This window comes from Marmota monax, unplaced genomic scaffold, assembly GCF_021218885.2.
Source record: "Marmota monax isolate L192 unplaced genomic scaffold, Marmota_monax_Labrador192_F-V1.1 WCK01_AAM20220418_F8-fsc00064, whole genome shotgun sequence".
NCBI lineage: Eukaryota > Metazoa > Chordata > Mammalia > Rodentia > Sciuridae > Marmota > Marmota monax.
In genome coordinates, this window is record NW_026694542.1 from 9029100 (window position 1) to 9046941 (window position 17842).

A 17842-nucleotide genomic window follows, 5' to 3' on the forward strand; every position below is an offset into this window, starting at 1 on the left:
GGCTGTGAATGTACGTAGTTCAATAGTAGAGTGCTCACCTAGCATGTGAGAGACCCTGGGCTTGATCCCCAGCACTGCAAAAAAAAAAAAAAAAAGTCTTTGGCCTGGCAAATTTGCACACACCTGTAATCCCAGCTATTTGGGAGACTGAGAAGTACTGACTGAACTGGTCTGGAGTAGGGCCTAGGCATGTGTGTGTGTGTGTGTGTGTGTGTGTCTCAGTGTTACTAGGGATTGAACTCAGGGCCTCACATATGCTAGGCAAGTTCTCTATCACTGAGCCACGACCCCAGCCCTTTTAAATTTTTAATTTTTTTTTAAATTTCGACACGGGGTCTTGCTAAATTGCCAAGGCTGGCCTCACCCATGCTATCTTCCTGCCTCAACCTCCCAAAGCAGGAACCACAATGTCCAGCCAAACATACTTAATAGTCACATTCAGCTCAGCTTGCTCAGTCAGAAATTGAGTATAAAAAGTCCCTACCTTCCTTCCTCATTGGGCATTGAGAAGGTCAAATAAAGTGATTCATATAAAACTTACTCTTTTTAAGAAAACCTAACCCCTTCCCCCGACCCCAACATACAAACTTCCACCAAATAATCCCTACCTCTGAGCTTAGATCACTTTTCCTAGGTAACAGAAGACTAGACTTGGACTAGGGAAGTAGCTAGCAGAGAAAATATGACTAAAGCAGGCTCTGACCCTGCCTTACACCGCAAATCTAAACAAAAAATAATTTCATTCTACAAAACAGCTCAATGGGCCATCCCCTCACCCCAGCTAGCAACTCCCATTTCATAGAAGTCATCCAGCTGTGCTGCACAGACCTGAGCACACACAGGGCAAGAAATACACAAGGGGGGCATATGGTGCTTGTCTGGATGAAGAGGAAAGTCAAGCTTTGCTGTTTTTCTGGTACACAGGCCCATGTTATTAGGAAAGCTCTCTCCTTAGTTCATCTCCTTCCACAGCCCATACTCAACTCATCACAAGACCAAGAGGGGCCAGCGCTGGCCGCAGATTAACTGAGGTGTTGTATGCTCTGCTGCTAATGGACCGTTAAAAAAGCTGGGAGTCAGAAAAATCACATCCACGTCTTTGAACAGTGCCTGCTGTCCTAGCAGCCCAGCCTGCTGGCACAACTAGTTGCTGAGCACCAACTCCAGGAAGAGAAGGGCGAACAGAAGAAGGCCAACCCAGCTTGCTGTTTTTTGGCTGAGTAGGGAATTGACACAGACCACCTCCGGCTCCTGTCTGGAAGTTTCGAGATCAGAGAGCTTCAGGCACAGCTGGGTTCACAGCTGCACCATTTGGAGCATTGGACTCATTAATATTCATGAGCCATCCCCACCAATCAGCAGAGCGGATGCCATTAGCTTAGCATCTGTCGGGTTTTTGTGAGGGTTGTGTATGGAGTTTTTTTCCCCTTTTAAATGAACTTCTTTTGACATTTTGGATTTGCCTCTGTAGGTTCTCTATTCTTGCCTTGCTCTGCTGCATCATATAAAGAAGAGACCCAGGGGAGGTGGGCAGGAAAGAAGGATGAATACCAGCCAGGGTTTTGCATCTGCCTGTTGACAAACTTTATTTCTCTTTTAGCACCTGGCACCTCAGACAGGCTTCGAGGATGGAAGCAGCATCAGGTAAATTATACCTAACAAGGTTCATGCCCAGAACTGTGAGAAGAGCTGGATCCTGAGTATTTGGAAGACAATCCTTCCTCCAGTGGTGAACTTGAGCTCACACACAATGCAGGAGAGCTACAGTGCACAGTCCTGAACCATTATTTCCATGCTGATAAATTCATGATTTATGAAAGTAACTACTGCCAGCCCTCACTCCCTCCTTCTCTGCTACAGCTTGTTAGACACAAATTGCAACAACAGTCTTAAATACTTGCATTTTATTTCAGGCCAAAGCCCCTCAACTCTGAACTAAATGCCATGACAGTCCCACAACAGAGGCTGGTAGTAAAAGAAACCACCGACAGGCAGGTTCACTAGAGGGGGGAGGAGTGGGCTAGAGGGGTAAAAGCCACACACATGAACCCGAGAGCAGAGCAATGCAGGAAGCCAGCAGCACTGCTCCTATCAGCTCTGGCTCTCAGTGGAGAGGAATTATGGCAGCAGGAGGGCAGAATGCCTCATTGTCTGAAGGAAGGCATGTTGTTTCTCATCTCCATCCCCAGAGCCCTCTTTTCCAGGCAGAAACAAAGCCCGGATGCCCCACTGGACTGAACATACTAATATACAGCCTCCCTGCAACACAGCAGAGGGACTCAGTGGCGGATGAAGCCCTGGGGGTAGGGAGCTATTACTAAAGGAGAAGAATTCAAAAAAGAAAAGAACCCACTTTGATCTTGCAGAAAAGATAACCAAGGTTCTGCTTTATAAGCAGAAGGCAGTGACAGCCCAGGACAACCTTTTCCAAAACAAAGCCCCTGATATGCTGCCTTTTCCTCTGACCACCCCTTCTCTCTCATGAGCCATAAGCTACGCATGGCTCTTAGGCTCCACTTAGCCCAACTGAGGTCCTGGGATCCACTGGAAATGCCAGCAACAAGAGTCACAGCACCAGTTCCATTCAGTGGTATTAGTGATGGAAGTCATTCTAAGAGGTAAATGAGAGAGGCCAGCCTCTCTAAAACAAAGTGCTCCAGGGGCTGCAGCAAAAACTGATGCCAGCCAAGATGGAAATATAACTATATAAGCATCCCTGTTGGGACAATATTCAATCTGGCAGCTTAGAATCTACCACATATAGGTCCCAAAAACCAGTCACTAGAGGCAGTGCTCCTGAGCCTATAAACAAACACCTGAAGAAACTCAACTCCTGCAACAGTAAAAACAGGGTTCCATTCAAAACCAACAACCTCTGGCCTAACTTACAAACAAGTGTGTGGTGTCTGTTCCTATGGAAGAGGCATGAAGGACAGTCACAACCAACCTCTATGTAGCCAACCAGAGCAGAGGCAACTGTCAGATGCTAAGCAGCCTGACTTCCCCCACACCTGCCCTGTGCCCAAAACTCATGGCCTGCATCTCCTTCATCTGCCTCAAAGCAGAGCAGAGCAGAGCAGAGAAGAACAGAACAGAGCTCACTTTTCCCAAACTGAGTCTAACTGATCCAGGTCCAAAGGCACAGCATGGTCCCTTCCCATAGCCTTCCTCACAGGCTGGAGAGCAGAGGTTTCCTCATCAGATCTTGAAAAATCACAGCATGACAATGAAGATTGAGGTGGCAGGGTGGGACTTTCCAAGGAAGGAGCCTCAGAGTCAACCACAGGAACCCACACTTCTAAAGGGTCCTTCTCTTCACTGGGAGGTGGTGAGGGAGAGTTCCTCTTCCCTGATCTTGGAAGAAAACAGCAACTGGAAAAGAGGGAAAAAGGAATAGAAACTTATGAACAGAGAAGCAAAAATGAATGCACCCAGACATGGTGGTTACACGCCTGTAATCCAGTAGCTTGGGAGGCTAAGGCAGGAGGAGCACAAATTCAAAATCAGCCTCAGCAACTTAGTAAGACCCTGTCTCAAGATAAAAAATAAAAATGACTTGGGATGTGCTCAGTGGTTAAGTACCCCTGTGACCAAAAAAAAAAAAAAAAGAATGGGTGGGCCTAGGGAATAAATAAACCAAAGGTGGTATATTCATGCAATGAAATATTTTTCAGTCATAAAAGAGAATAAAGTACTGCTACCATGCTACAATATGGATGAACTTGGGAAAATATTACACTAAGTGGAAAAAAAAAACAGTTATGCAAAACCATGTATGACTCCTCATGTGTGAACTGTCCTAGTAGGAAAATTCACAGAAAGTAGACTCATGGTTGCCAGTGGAGGAATGGAGAGTCAGAGTCACTCTCATGGGTGCAGGGTTTCTTTTTTCAGAACATGAAAATATTCTCAAATCAACAATAGTGACTCTGTGAATTTACTAAAAACTACTAAAAAGGTAAATTTTAGTCAGGTGTAGTGGCATACATCTATAATCCCAGCTACTCAAGAGGCAGAGGCAAGAGAATAACAAGTTCAAGGCCAGCCTGGGCAACTTGATGAGACTGTCTCAAAATAAAAATAAAAAGGGCTGGGGATATGGCTCAGTGCTAGAGCATGATAGCATGTACAAGGCCCTGGTTCAATGCCTAAAACCACCAAAACAAAAGAACAAAACAAAACAAAAGGTGAATTTTGTATCAATAAAGTTCTTATTGAAAGAGGAGGCAGGTAAAAAATATTATAAATAAGAAAGCCTTCCCCCTTTTTCTCCCTGGGTTTCAATAAGAGACCCTGCTACCCATTCAGGATGAGAGAATCATGCACTCAGAGAATAAGGTCTTTTGAAAGGCCACTGTAACATTTCTTTCCCTAACAGACACCCTACTGGCCAAGGCAGTAACCCCAACCCCAGATATCTCAAAGAAACACTCCAATTACCTGTTAGGCTGGTCTCCTTTAGCCAAGTGAGAGGCGCTCGACCTCTCTTCCTGGGCCCAGCCACAGTTTGACATAGCATAGTGAAGAATGGCATCAGAAACAGTCATAGGGCTTCGGCCCTGAACACAGGCTTCTATCTCAGGTACTGAGAGCTGGCTTTGCAGGAAGAGGTGCAACTGACTGTCTGATAGGAGGACTACACTCTGCAGGACCCTGAAGTGACACAGGGAGCACAACACAGAGCATCACCCTGAGGAACTGCTCACCATCTCTTTCTCTGATGATCTTCTAGCCAGTGAGCACTGAGGATATGAGGGCACAAGAAAAAGTGCCCAGCACAAATGTGCCTCCATAAACAGGGCAGGGTTTACATCCCCTCTGGCGCCTTTTGCTGCCCCCACCCCCACCCCACCACTACCCTGGCAGCCAGGGGTAGCTCTGCATATCCACTCACTTTTCCAGGAAGTGCTGCAGACCTTGTCGTCGCTTCTCAATGAACTCATCCGAGCTGCCAAAAAAGGCTGACTTGCCAGGAAGTTCAGGTACAGGCCTGTGGAGTCATAGAATGTAACATCCAAGATAAAGGTAATATCCAAGAGAGTCACTCCAGTTTCTGATCAAGGACTCCCTGAAGCCGGGAGCACTGGTACATGCCTGTAATCTTAGTGGCTCAGGAGGCTGAGGCAGAAGGAGCACGAGTTCAAAATCAGCCTTAGAAACTTAGCAAGACCCTGTGTTGAAAGTTCAAAAACAGCCTCAGCAATTTAGCGAGACCGTATCTCAAACGATAAAAAGAGTTGGGGATGTGGCTCAGTAGTTAAGCATCCCCAGGGTTCAATGCCTGGTACCCCCCCCCAAAAAAAAAGTATTCCCTGAAAAGATGCCAAATCAATACAATTAGCTTATACTTATAAGCGCTGTATGTCAGGCACTATGCTCATCATTAACAAACATTTCATTTAATACTCGAAAAACCACACAGGTGCAATAGTACACACCTCTAATTTCAGCAACTTGTGAGGCTGAGGCAGGAGGATTATTAGTTTGAGGCCAGCCTCAGCAACTTAATAAGACCCTGTCTCAAAATAAAAAATAAATAAATAAAATGGACACACAAAGTCTCATGCCTGAAATTTTCTAAAAGTGGCTGAGTTGAAGTAAGTCATCCACCAACTCTTTAAACTTTCCTAGCTTCTAGCCTCTCTTAGGAAATACAATAGTATTTTTTTTTTTTTTGGACCAAGTTATTTCAACTTATTTCATAAGTTGCTAAGACTGGCTTTGAACTTGCAATCCTCCTGTCTCAGCCTCCTGAACCACTGGGATTATAGGCATGCACCACCATGCCCAGATATACTTTTTTTTAGAGTATGAGGGATTGAACCCAGGTACACTCTACCACTGAGCTGAATCCCCAGCCCTTTTTAGTTTTTATTTTGAAACAGTGTCTCACTAGTTGCTCAGGCTGGCAGTGAACTTGTGATCATCCTGCCTCAGTCTCCCAAGTAGCACCACCACACCTGGCTATATAACACATACTTTTAAAAAAAACAACAGGCCAGTCAGGCTCAGTTGTGGTGGCACATACTATAAGGTCAGCTACTTGGGAGTCTGAAGCAGGAATCACAAATTTGAGACCACTATGGGCAATTTAGTAAGAATCTACCTCAAAATAAAAGGGTTGGGGATATAGTTGAGTAGCAGAGCACTTGTCTAGCATGCATGGATCTCTGGGTTCAATTCCTAATACCACAAAATAAAACAAAAAAACAGGCCTCCTGGAGTAGGTCATTCAACAGGCCATCCATCCATTACCACCTAGCATTTGGGTGTCCATTCTCAACCTCCTGAGCTGAATGGAAATCACTATTCTCATTCTCTCCACTTTTAGAATGTAACAAGGGGAGTGAGTGAGAAGTGAATAATAACTGTCTTTCCTAAAGTTCTGGTGTATCTCTGGAAAAGGAGTGCTATACTTAAAAGGAAAAAAAAATGACATTTTTACATATCAAATGAATAAGAACATTCTTGTCAAATGAGCCCAGGTGTTTAAAATTTCCTGATAACTAGTGATAAGCACATATAAAATTCTAGCAGTACGTCTGTTAAACCTTAGACTAAGAAGTACATTAAAACAATATAAGCTGAGTGCAGTGGCACACGCCTGTAACCCAGCAGCTCAGGAGGTTGAGACAGAAGGATTGAAAGTTTAAGCCAGCCTCAGCAATTTAGCAAGGCCCTAAGCCTCCATGAGACCCTATGTCGAAATAAAAAAATAAAAACGGTTGGGGATGTGGCTCAGTGGTTAAGCGCCCCTGGGTTCAATCTGGGTTCAATCCCCAGGCATAGTGGCATATGCCTGTTATCTCAAAAACTCTGGAGGCTGAGGAAGGAGGATCAAAAGTTCAAAGCCAGCCTCAGAAATTTATCAAGGCCCTGTCTCAAAATAAAAAAGGCTGGGCGCTGGGGTTGTGGCTCAGTGGTAGAACACTTGCCTAGCACGTGTGAGGCCCTGAGTTCAAGTCTCAGCACCACATATAAATAAATAAAATAAGGGTCCACTGACAACTAAAAAAAAATATTAAAAGAGCCAGGTACAGTAGCACACGCCTGTAATCCCAGCAGCTCAGGAGGCTGAGACAGGAGGATTGTGAGGTCAAAACCAATCTCAGCAATGGCAGAGTGCTAAGCAACTCAATGAGACCCTGTCTCTAAATATAATACAAAATAGGGCTGGGGATATAGCTCAGTGTGAGTGCCCCTGAGTTCAATCCCCAGTACCAAAAAAGGAGACATTTCATAGTCTCTTTAGTTCCCAGCATGTTTCAAGTTCTCTTCACTGTCAACTCCAAATTTCCAAGTAAGCACCTAAAAAGCCTGACTCAGACCCAAGAAGGAAGCAAGAGCAAACTCACACCAAACCAGCATTCCTCTGGAGCTGTTTTCTCAGCCACACAAACTCTCGGTAGCGGCGTCGCACACAGGAAGTTTTTGCAGTAAAAGCCTTGCTGTTGGTCTGCAGGAAGTGTTTAAAATTTAGTTTTTATTTTGAAACAGTGGAGGAAGTATGTGAAAGGAGTTAAGTGGAAAAAGACTAAGTTCACATGAGCTCCCCATCAGCACTTCCGTTGAGGAACCAAGCTATCTAGTCACAGTCATGATTGGGGTCCCCAGCAGAGCAAGATGCCACCGGGCAGCCTGAAAGCAATACCTCAAGCTCCTCCCTCTCCTCCCTCCGTTCTTTTCTTCCAAGTTTTCTGTCTTGGGTCACTGGAAACACCCACAAACCGGTTCCACCTCAGCACAAGCCCTCAGTCCTAGAAAATGTTGACCCCAATACAGAATTTTGACGCACTCACGTGGAGGAATATCTTATAATCCACATAAGAATTCCAGGAGCCCTCATTCTGCACGCGGGGGTCCTGAACACGCACAGTGATCACTTCCTGTAGGTAAAAAATGCTCCCTCAGCTTCAGCTTAGCCACACAGCAAGATAGCTTTAGGAACACAGGTTGCCAGATTTTTCCCTTCCAACACCAATTTTCAACCATTTCTTCATTCACTCAATTCCACAAATATTTACTAAGTATCTACTATGTGTCCAACACAATCCTAGGTATTGGGAACAGAGTGTGAACAAGACACAAAAATCTCTGTCCTCAAGAAACTTACATTCCAATACTTTCCAACTAGTGGAAAAGTTTGTCAAAATGGAGCCTCACTTTTCAGCAATGCTGCTGCTATTGATTTCCTTCTCCTAGCTTTATTTTGAGCTCATAAGAACCACCAAGGTATTATAGTGGAAAGAACACCACTGAGCAATGATTTGCACCTTTGTGTCTTCACTGCCCCCTCACACCCCCTCCACCTGCTACCCACCCATTCCTGGAGACCATTCTTACCTCCTGCTCTTGGTTCTCTGACATCCTACACCAAACACCCATTGGAAGAAAACATCTAAGAGGGACAGAGGATATAGGAATAATCATGGTTAGTTAATATGCCTCTATTTTTATTGCTCTTTGCCAGGGCAAAACGCAAAAACTTTTAAGAGAGTCCCCCTGAGGGATTTGCTTCCCTTCTTAGACCCCTTCTGGGACCCTCCTCTACAAAGCCATCTCTACATAAAGTACACTGGGATCTGCTGAGTTTGTCTCAGACAACCAGAAAGGCAGGTTCAGTTGAAAACAGAAACTCTTGCCTTGAGGACTGTGGGTGCAGCAGGTCTAGTGGGCGCTGGGAGTACAGCTTTGAAAATGAGCCTAACAGTGCCCCCTCCTGGCTATTTAGAGACAACCGCATTCCCACAAATACCAATGCTCCTGAATCTCTTTCTTTTGTCTTGCTAACCACAGTCACCTCCCAACAGGTGAATCATGAAGCTGGAATGCTCCAGGGAGCACCTGAGTGGGCTGCCCAGTTGCAACCTTCCTTTATGGAATCTGTTCTCTGGAACTGGAGCCAATAGTTCTAATCATTTCCTCTCTCTCGACATGCCATCCGGTTTGTACCTCTGCCCAAGCACCCCACAGCTGCGCAGGTTGAGTCAGGATGCATTCTGCTCCTTTGTAAAGATTCATTAAAGCCTAAGCCCATGATTTCCCCCAGTGTGGTAGTTTACATGTATAGCGACATCGCCCACTCCGACAAGGGGACCATGAAGGCTGCAGCACAGGGTTACTCAAGTCCAAAGGGGCCCATGATGTCACCTTCTGTTAAAATACAGCACTAATCTTGTTACTCCTAGAACCACTCCAACAGCATCCTCTCTGGCTGCTGCCTCCACCCCCTTCCTCTCTCTTAAGAGCGGAACAATAAGGTTTAATTTCCCTTTCCAATTTACCTTGAAATGAAAACTGACTTCAGCCAATATGTACTGCCAACAAATGATCCGGGCTGACTCCTGGGAAAACAAGACTATCTCGAAGCTCTCCCTTTCCTCCCCCCCATGCCCATTCACACACCCACTCATTTTTACAGTCCCACAATTAATTTTAAACACATTCTCTTATTAGTTCTGCCTTACCATTAGAAGAGTGTGTAATGAGTTTCCTTCTATTTTATGTTTTGCTAACACAAGGCTAACATTTCAAAAGAAGGAGAACTCATTTACAGCAAGAAATTAGCAGAGCAAACAGCTTTTGCAATTCTTTCCAATATACCAGAAGGTCTCTCTACAGACAGACATTGCATGCAGAGACAAAGCTACATGGTAGATGACAAAATTGGGCTACACTGTGGAGTAAACCCAAGGTTTTGCAATTTTAATACCATATTAAACAGTATTCTTGCTGACAATCTGATTTTTCATTTAATGCAGTCACTACCTCCAAGGGGTCTTGAACTGAAAGGTAAAAAATTCCAATTCCTTCAAATGCCTTTTGTGTGACAATTATATGATTTCCTTTATTATTAGTAAATTATTATTATGAAACAAACAAAAAAGAAAGAAATTCCAATTCCCTAACAACCCATGTATAGCTTTCCATATGTAAGGAATCAAACGGCTGTGACCAAGAAGAGCAGACATACTTTCTGTGAACAATTAACCTTGTTTTCAAAAAATTCATTTGCTCTTCTCTTTTCAAGCATTTGGTAAATTGCCAGCACAGGAACAGTGAATCAAATATTCTAAAGTGTCTTTTCATGAAAGTAAAGATAGGAAAAATAATGACAATGAAGCCATAGTCATCCACATACTCAGTGGAGCTCACATATCTCCTGTGCCTTGAAAGGTACACCAAATTCAGAAGCATAATTTAGTAACTGAAAGGTCATCACATCTTTGGTCTTAAGGAGTATTTTGGTAGGGACCTGCAACACCTCCATGTGGAAGTTCTTTTCCTTTGGGGCCAACATCACTTAAAAACAAGTAGTTATATACTGCCTTAAAAAAAAAAAAAAAAACCCAGGACCCCGAGATGCTGTATACTTAAATCTAGGTTTAAAGGGCACTGACAAAGTTTTGGTTGTAACTTTCCTTAAAAATATGAACAAAGGGGCTGGGGATGTGGCTCAAGCGGTAGCGCGCTCGCCTGGCATGCGTGCGGCCCGGGTTCGATCCTCAGCACCACGTACAAAGATGTTGTGTCAGCCGAGAACTAAAAAATAAATATTAAAAAATTCTCTCTCTCTCTCCCCCACTCTCTTTAAAAAAAAAAAATATGAACAAATATAAAAACATAGACCCCAAGTGACAATTCCTAGCAACCACTTTATCCATCAGCTCCTTCTTATGGATGCCACTCCTCAAAAGAAATGAAGCTCAGTTCTGCCCTTCAAGGAGAAGCAGGAAGTTCTCTCACACTTAGCTCTATAAATAGGAGATTGATCTGTGCATGATTCAAAGGATAGACTCAGTGACCCTCCCAGTTACAGAACTTAGTGCTAATTTCACAGGCTTTTTTGGGGCTCTTTCAATCACTTTCAAAGTGTCCTTTACTCTAGGTGAGAACCTGATTGTTCACAAACTAGATTCCTTTTAAAGCATTCCAAAGTTAACAACTCAAGGTAGCAATTTGAGGCCTGTGCCTCACCATTCTATCTCCCATTTAAACTACTTCAAAATAAAAGTTAAAACCAAAACAGGCTAAAAAAGTAGAGTAGGCCGAGATTCTCATCCTTTCTTAGTTATTCTTGAACCCTTGGTGCCACATGGCAAATGGAAACTCAAAAAGTTCTTCCTAAATACCAACAGGTGTTAGAGCAAGTTCCTGACTGACCAAACTCTGTGTGACTTCAACCGTGCATCTTTTTGTTCACCTGTCACCGGTTCCTCCTTCCACTTGTAAGTGACCAAGGCCAACACAATCTAGGTCAAGTTCTTTGTGTTGGAGTAAACTACCTGCTATCACATTGCCCCACCCCAGTCCTAGCCGCCTTGGTAAATGTCCCCAAACTCTTTTACTATAGCAACTCCTCTACCATTCTTAACAAACTAGGAGCAAAAGAGTTACACGGTCCTTTTCCTTTCCGGATTAAGCTTGGGGAGTGGGAAGGAAGATACCCTATACTTGCAAAGTAAACCGAAAAGCCAGGTTTCCTTTCTTGGATCTCCAACAAGTCCTCGCCTTCATTTCGAGTGGCGAAGTTGTCAAGCGAGGCTGACATCCAAGTGCCACTATCGACACTCCAGCCCACGCCCCCGCACCTGAAAGCTGCACCAACTCCCCGGGACCCTGCCCACGCCCCCTCACCTGAGAGCAGCACCAGCTCCCCACAGCGACACCGCCAGCACCCCACCATATATCCCGAGTCACCGCTTCTCCTTCCGGGTGAGTCGCCGGTGCCGCGGTGCACGACGGGAGACGACTCTGGACGCGCCAATCACGGGTACCCAGGACGCCCCGCCCCTGCAGGCCCGGGCTCTCAGTGGCTACCTGCTCCCAGGACGAGGTTACGCCCAGCCTAGTCCCGGGACTGGAGTTGGCGGCCTCTCAACTCAGCTGCAGGGCGGGCGCGGGCACAGTGTGAGAGGTAACGAATGGGTACTGACAACCAATCCGGAGCCTCGTCCCGCCCACCGCCGTCAAGTACAGCCAATCAATGTTCAAGAAGCATCCTGGGTCCCCGGGAGCTGAGACGTTCTCGCCGGTGTCACTGTGGTTCCAGTTGTGTAAAGGGCAGTTTGTGGTATGGGAGGTTCAGGGGAGAAAACACCCATATTTCTGTAGCCTCGCTAAATTCCGAGAGAGCCCAGCTTGGACCCCATAACCTGCAGTTCCCCAGTGGAGCTATCAAGGGAATTCCCACTCTGATTCCAAAAGCCACAGATTAACCCGAAAACTGAAGTTGAAAGGGCCCAGCACCTCTCAGTGACTCGCAGAAACTGTGATGGCAAACCTGACCCCAAGATGGCGACTGATTCCAGGAATAATCACCAAAGAAGGAAAATAGTTATTATGTAAAGTGGGTATGGGGCTGGGGATGTGGCTCAAGCGGTAGCGCGCTCGCCTGGCATGCGTGTGGCCCGGGTTCGATCCTCAGCACCACATACGAACAAAGATGTTGTGTCCGCCGAAAACTAAAAAATAAAATATTAAAAAAAATAATAATAAAGTGGGTGTAACCAGGTCAAGGGAGGAACTAGGACCCCTGGCTGACCGCAAAAATTTGCTTTTGTAAGTCGCTTGCTTGGCAGTAAGCTGCTAGGACAAGAGAAAGATGCCACCTACACCGAGCTTTGCGGTTTTTCCCTTTCTAACCCCAGCCCTGACATGGATTGGGGGCCGCCCTCCTTTACTGTGGAGCGAGCCCCGGCCGGTAATAAAGGCTTCCCATTGGAATACTGCTGACCCTGTGTAGACTATTTTATTATTAAGGGGATTTACTGGCGGGATATAACATTCTGGAGGCCCAGCAAGATCCCATTACTCCCACGGTTCGCAGCCCAGATTGCCTAAGAGATGTGCCTTAGCCTCTCTCCGTTTTGAAAAAGTCCCTAACCACCCCCGGACCCCCGAACTTCGACCGTCTGTTTCTCTGTCCGGTGAGTTAACTCGGTTGGGGACAAGATCAGACTGGACGCAGTCGCTCACACCAAGTCCCGGGACAGGACAGACGTCGCTCCTGTCCCACTGGGGGCCTCCCAGTGTGGCCTAATCTGTTCTGTGTCTATCTGGTCATCTGTTGTGTGTGCGTCTGGGCCCTTTTTGGTCTCCTAACCGGGGTTCTCTCTCAGGCCTTTTTCCTGTACCGGGCATCATGGGACAAGGAAACTCTATAGGAAACAACACATGTACCCGTTTAACCTGTTTCTTAAATAATTTTCAGGATTTCCAAAGGAGGACAACTGACTATGGAACCTCAATGGATGGTTTCAACTTGAGAAAGTTCTGTGAGATTGACTGGCCCTTCTTTGATGTGGGATGGGCCTTCGGAAAGTTCCATAAACCTAACCTTAGCCATGGGGGGTTCCAGCGGTCATATTTCGTATTTCGAAAACCCGGCCACCCCGACCAAATTCCATACATTCAAGTCTGGATTGATATTCTGAGAAACTCCGATGGCTAAAAAGGTGTTTTCCTGATGACAGAGCCCATTCCAGAAGGTGCAGAATTATATTAGTCACTAAGCCTAAACCTGCGCCCGGTAAATCAGACTCCCCTCCTGTCCTCCCAGCAGCAGATGAAGAAGAACCTCATCCAACCGCCCCTCCTCCGCCCTACCCAGACCAGACTCCCCAATATGACCAGGGGGCCATTGGACCCTTCTCACACCCGAACCAGAACCCCTTACTTACACTGGTCCTGTCCCGGTGCCCTTGCTCCCCTTACAAATGCTAAAGTCCATGTTTCCAACAGCACGAAGGACGTACACCCCTTCCAACCCAAAGATCTGGTGTATATACATTAAAAGGCTGCCTACCACTTCTCTGGAGCTAAGGTGGACGGGACCATGGACCATGATCCTGACAACTCCCACAGCAGTAAAAGTAGCCGGGAAGACAGCCTGGATCCACTGGACACACCTCAAGCCAGCACCTGCTCCCGACCCCACCAAGGAAAGGGCAGACAAATGGACCATTCATCAGACCAACAACCCTTTAAAGCTAAGACTTATTCAGGATTCATAATATTTTCCCTAGCTGCCTTAGTTCCCCTTACAATAGCTGCTACACCTGCTTGCCCCAATGACTGCGGGACTAGCGGGAAAACTAAAACACCTAGAAGTTTTGTTAGTTATGGAACTGTCCATTCCTCATGCTATCAGTCAGCCTCTAAGTGTTCTTATGGGGGAAGTGTTTACTGGACCGGAAAGGCTAAACAACCCACCACCAGGGTGACCTGCCCTTGGGAAAATTATTGGAAAGATTCAAGTTATCAACCCATTCAGTTCTGTTGGAATTATTATTCTACTGGGTTGATATCTGACGGGGGAGGAGTCCAGGACCAAGCCAAAAACACTCTACTAGCTACCGGGATCACTCAGTGGCTACATGCCATTCTCAATCCCACCTTTAAATCCCGAAAGCCAAACTTGTCAATTTTCTTAAGAACCCCTTCCTGAAAGGGTAGTCACCTCAGCTCACCTGGTATTAAATCTCACCAGCAGCCCCTTAGCATTAGGTTGTTGGATGTGCCTAAAACCTGGATTTTCCACTACCCTAGCAGTCGCTGTAAATTTTACAGATAATCCTCTCAACTGCTCTAGCCAAGTAAAGAACACTGGGCCAAAAATTTCGGGAGTAGAACTGTTTCAGCCAGCATCAATTTGTCTGATATCAAATGGCACTACAGAGGTAGGAAAAATCCCTGGGTTGGGCTACAACCAGTCCTTACTATGGATTCAGCCTACTAACAACATATGCTGCTTAAAAACCCAAAATGTCTCCCTCCTTTGCAGCACTACTATATATAATTGTTTACCCCCAAGTGGAAAGGGACATGTATCCCAGTTCTCTTATTCCCAGCCGTAGATCTCATCCCTGGAGATGAAGAAATAGAGATACCCCTAATTGGAAAGACAAGGGCCAGAACAAAAAGGGCTGTCCAGATTATGCCCCACATAGCCACTCCAGGCATATCTGCTGGTCTAGCTATGGGCACTGCAGGAGTCACCACCTCTCTAGTGTCATTTAAAAGTCTTTCTCGATTGATGGTACTGGAGAAGGACTTCGCTGCAAGACTCGCACCCTGGACTCTGAGCCCAAGAGTGTAGAAGAGTTGCCTGAGTGGAATTTTGATGGCTCTAGTATTTTTCAGTCTGAAGGCTCCAATAGTGACATGTATCTTGTACCTGCTGCCATGTTTCGGGACCCCTTCCCCAAGGATCCCAACAAGCTAGTGTTCTGTGAAGTTTTCAAGTACAACCGAAAGCCTGCAGAGACCAATTTAAGGCACACCTGTAAACGGATAATGGAAATGGTGAGCAACCAGCATCCCTGGTTTGGAATGGAACAGGAATACACTCTCATGGGCACAGATGGTCATCCCTTTGGTTGGCCTTCTAATGGCTTTCCTGGTCCCCAAGGTCCATATTACTGTGGCGTGGGAGCAGACAAAGCCTATGGCAGGGACATTGTGGAAGCTCATTACCGGGCCTGCTTGTATGCTGGAGTCATGATTACGGGGACAAATGCTGAGGTCATGCCTGCCCAGTGGGAATTCCAAATAGGACCTTGTGAAGGAATCCACATGGGAGATCATCTCTGGGTGGCCCGTTTCATCTTGCATCGCGTATGTGAAGACTTTGGAGTGATAGCTACCTTTGATCCCAAGCCCATTCCTGGAAACTGGAATGGTGCCGGCTGCCACACCAACTTTAGTACCAAGGCCATGATGGAGGAGAATGGTCTGAAATACATTGAGGAGGCCATTGAGAAACTAAGCAAGCGGCACCAGTACCACATTCGTGCCTATGATCCCAAGGGGGGCCTGGACAATGCCCGGCGCCTAACTGGATTCCACGAAACCTCCAACATCAACGACTTTTCTGCTGGCGTGGCCAACCGTAGTGCCAGCATCCACATTCCCCGGACTGTCGGCCAGGAGAGGAGGGGTTACTTTGAAGACCGTCGCCCCTCTGCCAACTGTGACCCCTGTTCAGTGACAGAAGCCCTCATCCGCACGTGTCTTCTCAATGAAACCGGAGATGAACCCTTCCAATACAAAAACTAAATGGACTAGACCTCAGCCTTCAAGCCCCTCCTAGTTCTGCCTCCCACTCCAACTCTTCACCCTCTGTGTTATCCCGCTTGTCCCCATTGTAACTCAAAGGGTGGAATATCAAGGTCTTTTTTTATTCCTCATGCCCAGTTAATCTTGCTTTCTTTGGCCAGGATAGAGGTGTTACGTTTTTAATCTCTTCACCCCCAGCCCCTTTTTCTTGTCAGTGAGGCTTTTTTTTAATGCGCTAGTGGGAAGGGGTGCCTGTCTGTTAGGCATGGCTGTGGGATGCAGCATGTTCTGGGGGAGCAGGGAGGTACATTTTCTTCAAGGTTGCTGAAAGAGGAGGCCAGGTGAGGTTAGGTTAGAATTCCCCCTCGTGTGGAAAGCTCTATTTCGTAAGCTGTAACTATAGAGAAGGTGGGGTGGCAGTCAGCGAGGGAAATGCCCTGGTCTCCTACTGCAGCACTTCCCTTGCTTGGGGCTGCATTCCCTTCCCAGGACACAAAGCTGGGTAAACTAATAGAAAGCCCTGTCTTAAAGAAAAAGATCTTAGTGCTTGGTCCTTCATTTATAACACAAAGCAGAGTAGTATTTTTATATTTAAATATAAAAACAAAAAAATTATGGGTGTGTGGGTATGTGTTTTTCTAAGGGAGGAAACCATCCTGGTCCCTGGGTGCTAAATTTGAGGCAAATACTTTGGTTTAGAAATAAAGGAGATCCTTTGGAGCAGGGGTGGGGAGTGTGGTACTGGGAAAGTTTACTAGGGGCGCTTAGTCTTCATTACCACTTTAGGGTCGCCCTGCCCTGTCCACCCTTCTTAAGGAGGTGGACCCTGGACGGCTGCCAGGTGAATGACATTACTGGTGGTCACCTGAGCCCAGTGGCGAGGCTTAAGACCCGCATAATTGTCCATGGGTTTCTGGGAGCGAGTTGGCTGGCCCACATGAGAGCGTTCCTGCAGAAGGCCTTGGGTTATTTTTTTGGTGAAACTAGCATGTCACTAAAGCAGGCCTTTTGATACATTAAATTTTTTAAAAGCAAAACAGAAGTTTAGATTTTAATCAAATTTGTAGGATTTCGAAGTCTAATTTTTCAAAATTGTCTGCTTCAACCATCTCTTTCCACTCTCCTCTTGGAGGAGTTGGGGACAGGGCTGGAGTGAAAATACTTGTAATGTTGTATCCTAGTGTCTTTCCTCCCAGTGCAGAATATTCCTTTCTTTGTTAAGATTCCTAAGGAGTTATTCCTTTTTTCTTTTATAATAAACAAGCCCCCTCTCCATTTGCATTTCCCCTACTGTTCCCTGGTTTTTGTGCTGGCCACAGCAGGCCAGCTGTGGTTTTCTCTTGCCATGACAACTTCTAATTGCCGTGTACAGTATGTTAGAGTTAGATAACTTCTTGTTGTAAACAAACTGTAACTGCCCAGAGCAGCGCTTATAAATCAACCTAACATAAGATCTCTTCTGACTTGTTTCTTTGTGATTGTTTAAAAAAAAAAAAACTTACATGCCAAAAAATAAAATAAAATAAAATAAAAGTCTTTCTCCACAGCTTGTAAGTGACATGGAACAAGTGACTGAATCCATTCTCACTCTCCAAACCCAGTTAGATTCTTTACCAGGAGTGGTTCTCCAAAACAGAGGAGGACTACAGTTACTCAAGGCAGAACAGGGTGGATTATGTATATTTCTCCAAGAGGAGTGCTGTTTTTATGTAAATCAATCAGTGTTGTTAGAGATGAGATAAAGGCCCTTCAGGAAGACATCCGAGACACAAAGAACAACTTG

At 45.8% G+C, this 17842-nt stretch overlaps 2 protein-coding genes across 3 annotated transcripts; one reads left to right on the top strand and one right to left on the bottom strand.

Annotated features, from left to right (window-relative positions):
* Positions 1-1560: 1560 nt before the first annotated feature.
* Snx11 (sorting nexin 11) lies at positions 1561-11756 on the bottom strand. 2 transcript variants are annotated; one of them, XM_046420548.2, is made up of 8 exons: positions 11638-11735; positions 9285-9344; positions 8344-8398; positions 7800-7886; positions 7356-7456; positions 4895-4990; positions 4441-4653; positions 1561-3372 (listed from the first exon to the last, which is right to left on the bottom strand). In XM_046420548.2, exons 3-8 carry the CDS (start codon positions 8383-8385, stop codon positions 3099-3101), a joined length of 813 nt encoding a protein of 270 aa, XP_046276504.1. In that variant the 5' UTR covers positions 8386-8398; positions 9285-9344; positions 11638-11735; the 3' UTR covers positions 1561-3098. The 2 variants fall into 2 exon arrangements, with proteins under 2 accessions (XP_046276504.1, XP_046276503.1); XM_046420547.2 differs by lacking the exon at positions 9285-9344 and having other exon boundaries at positions 11638-11756.
* LOC124076432 (glutamine synthetase-like) lies at positions 9036-17512 on the top strand. The gene is made up of 4 exons (XM_046420337.2): positions 9036-9155; positions 11599-11973; positions 12879-12929; positions 15025-17512. Exons 1-4 carry the CDS (start codon positions 9036-9038, stop codon positions 16057-16059), a joined length of 1581 nt encoding a protein of 526 aa, XP_046276293.1. The 3' UTR covers positions 16060-17512.
* Positions 17513-17842: the final 330 nt, after the last annotated feature.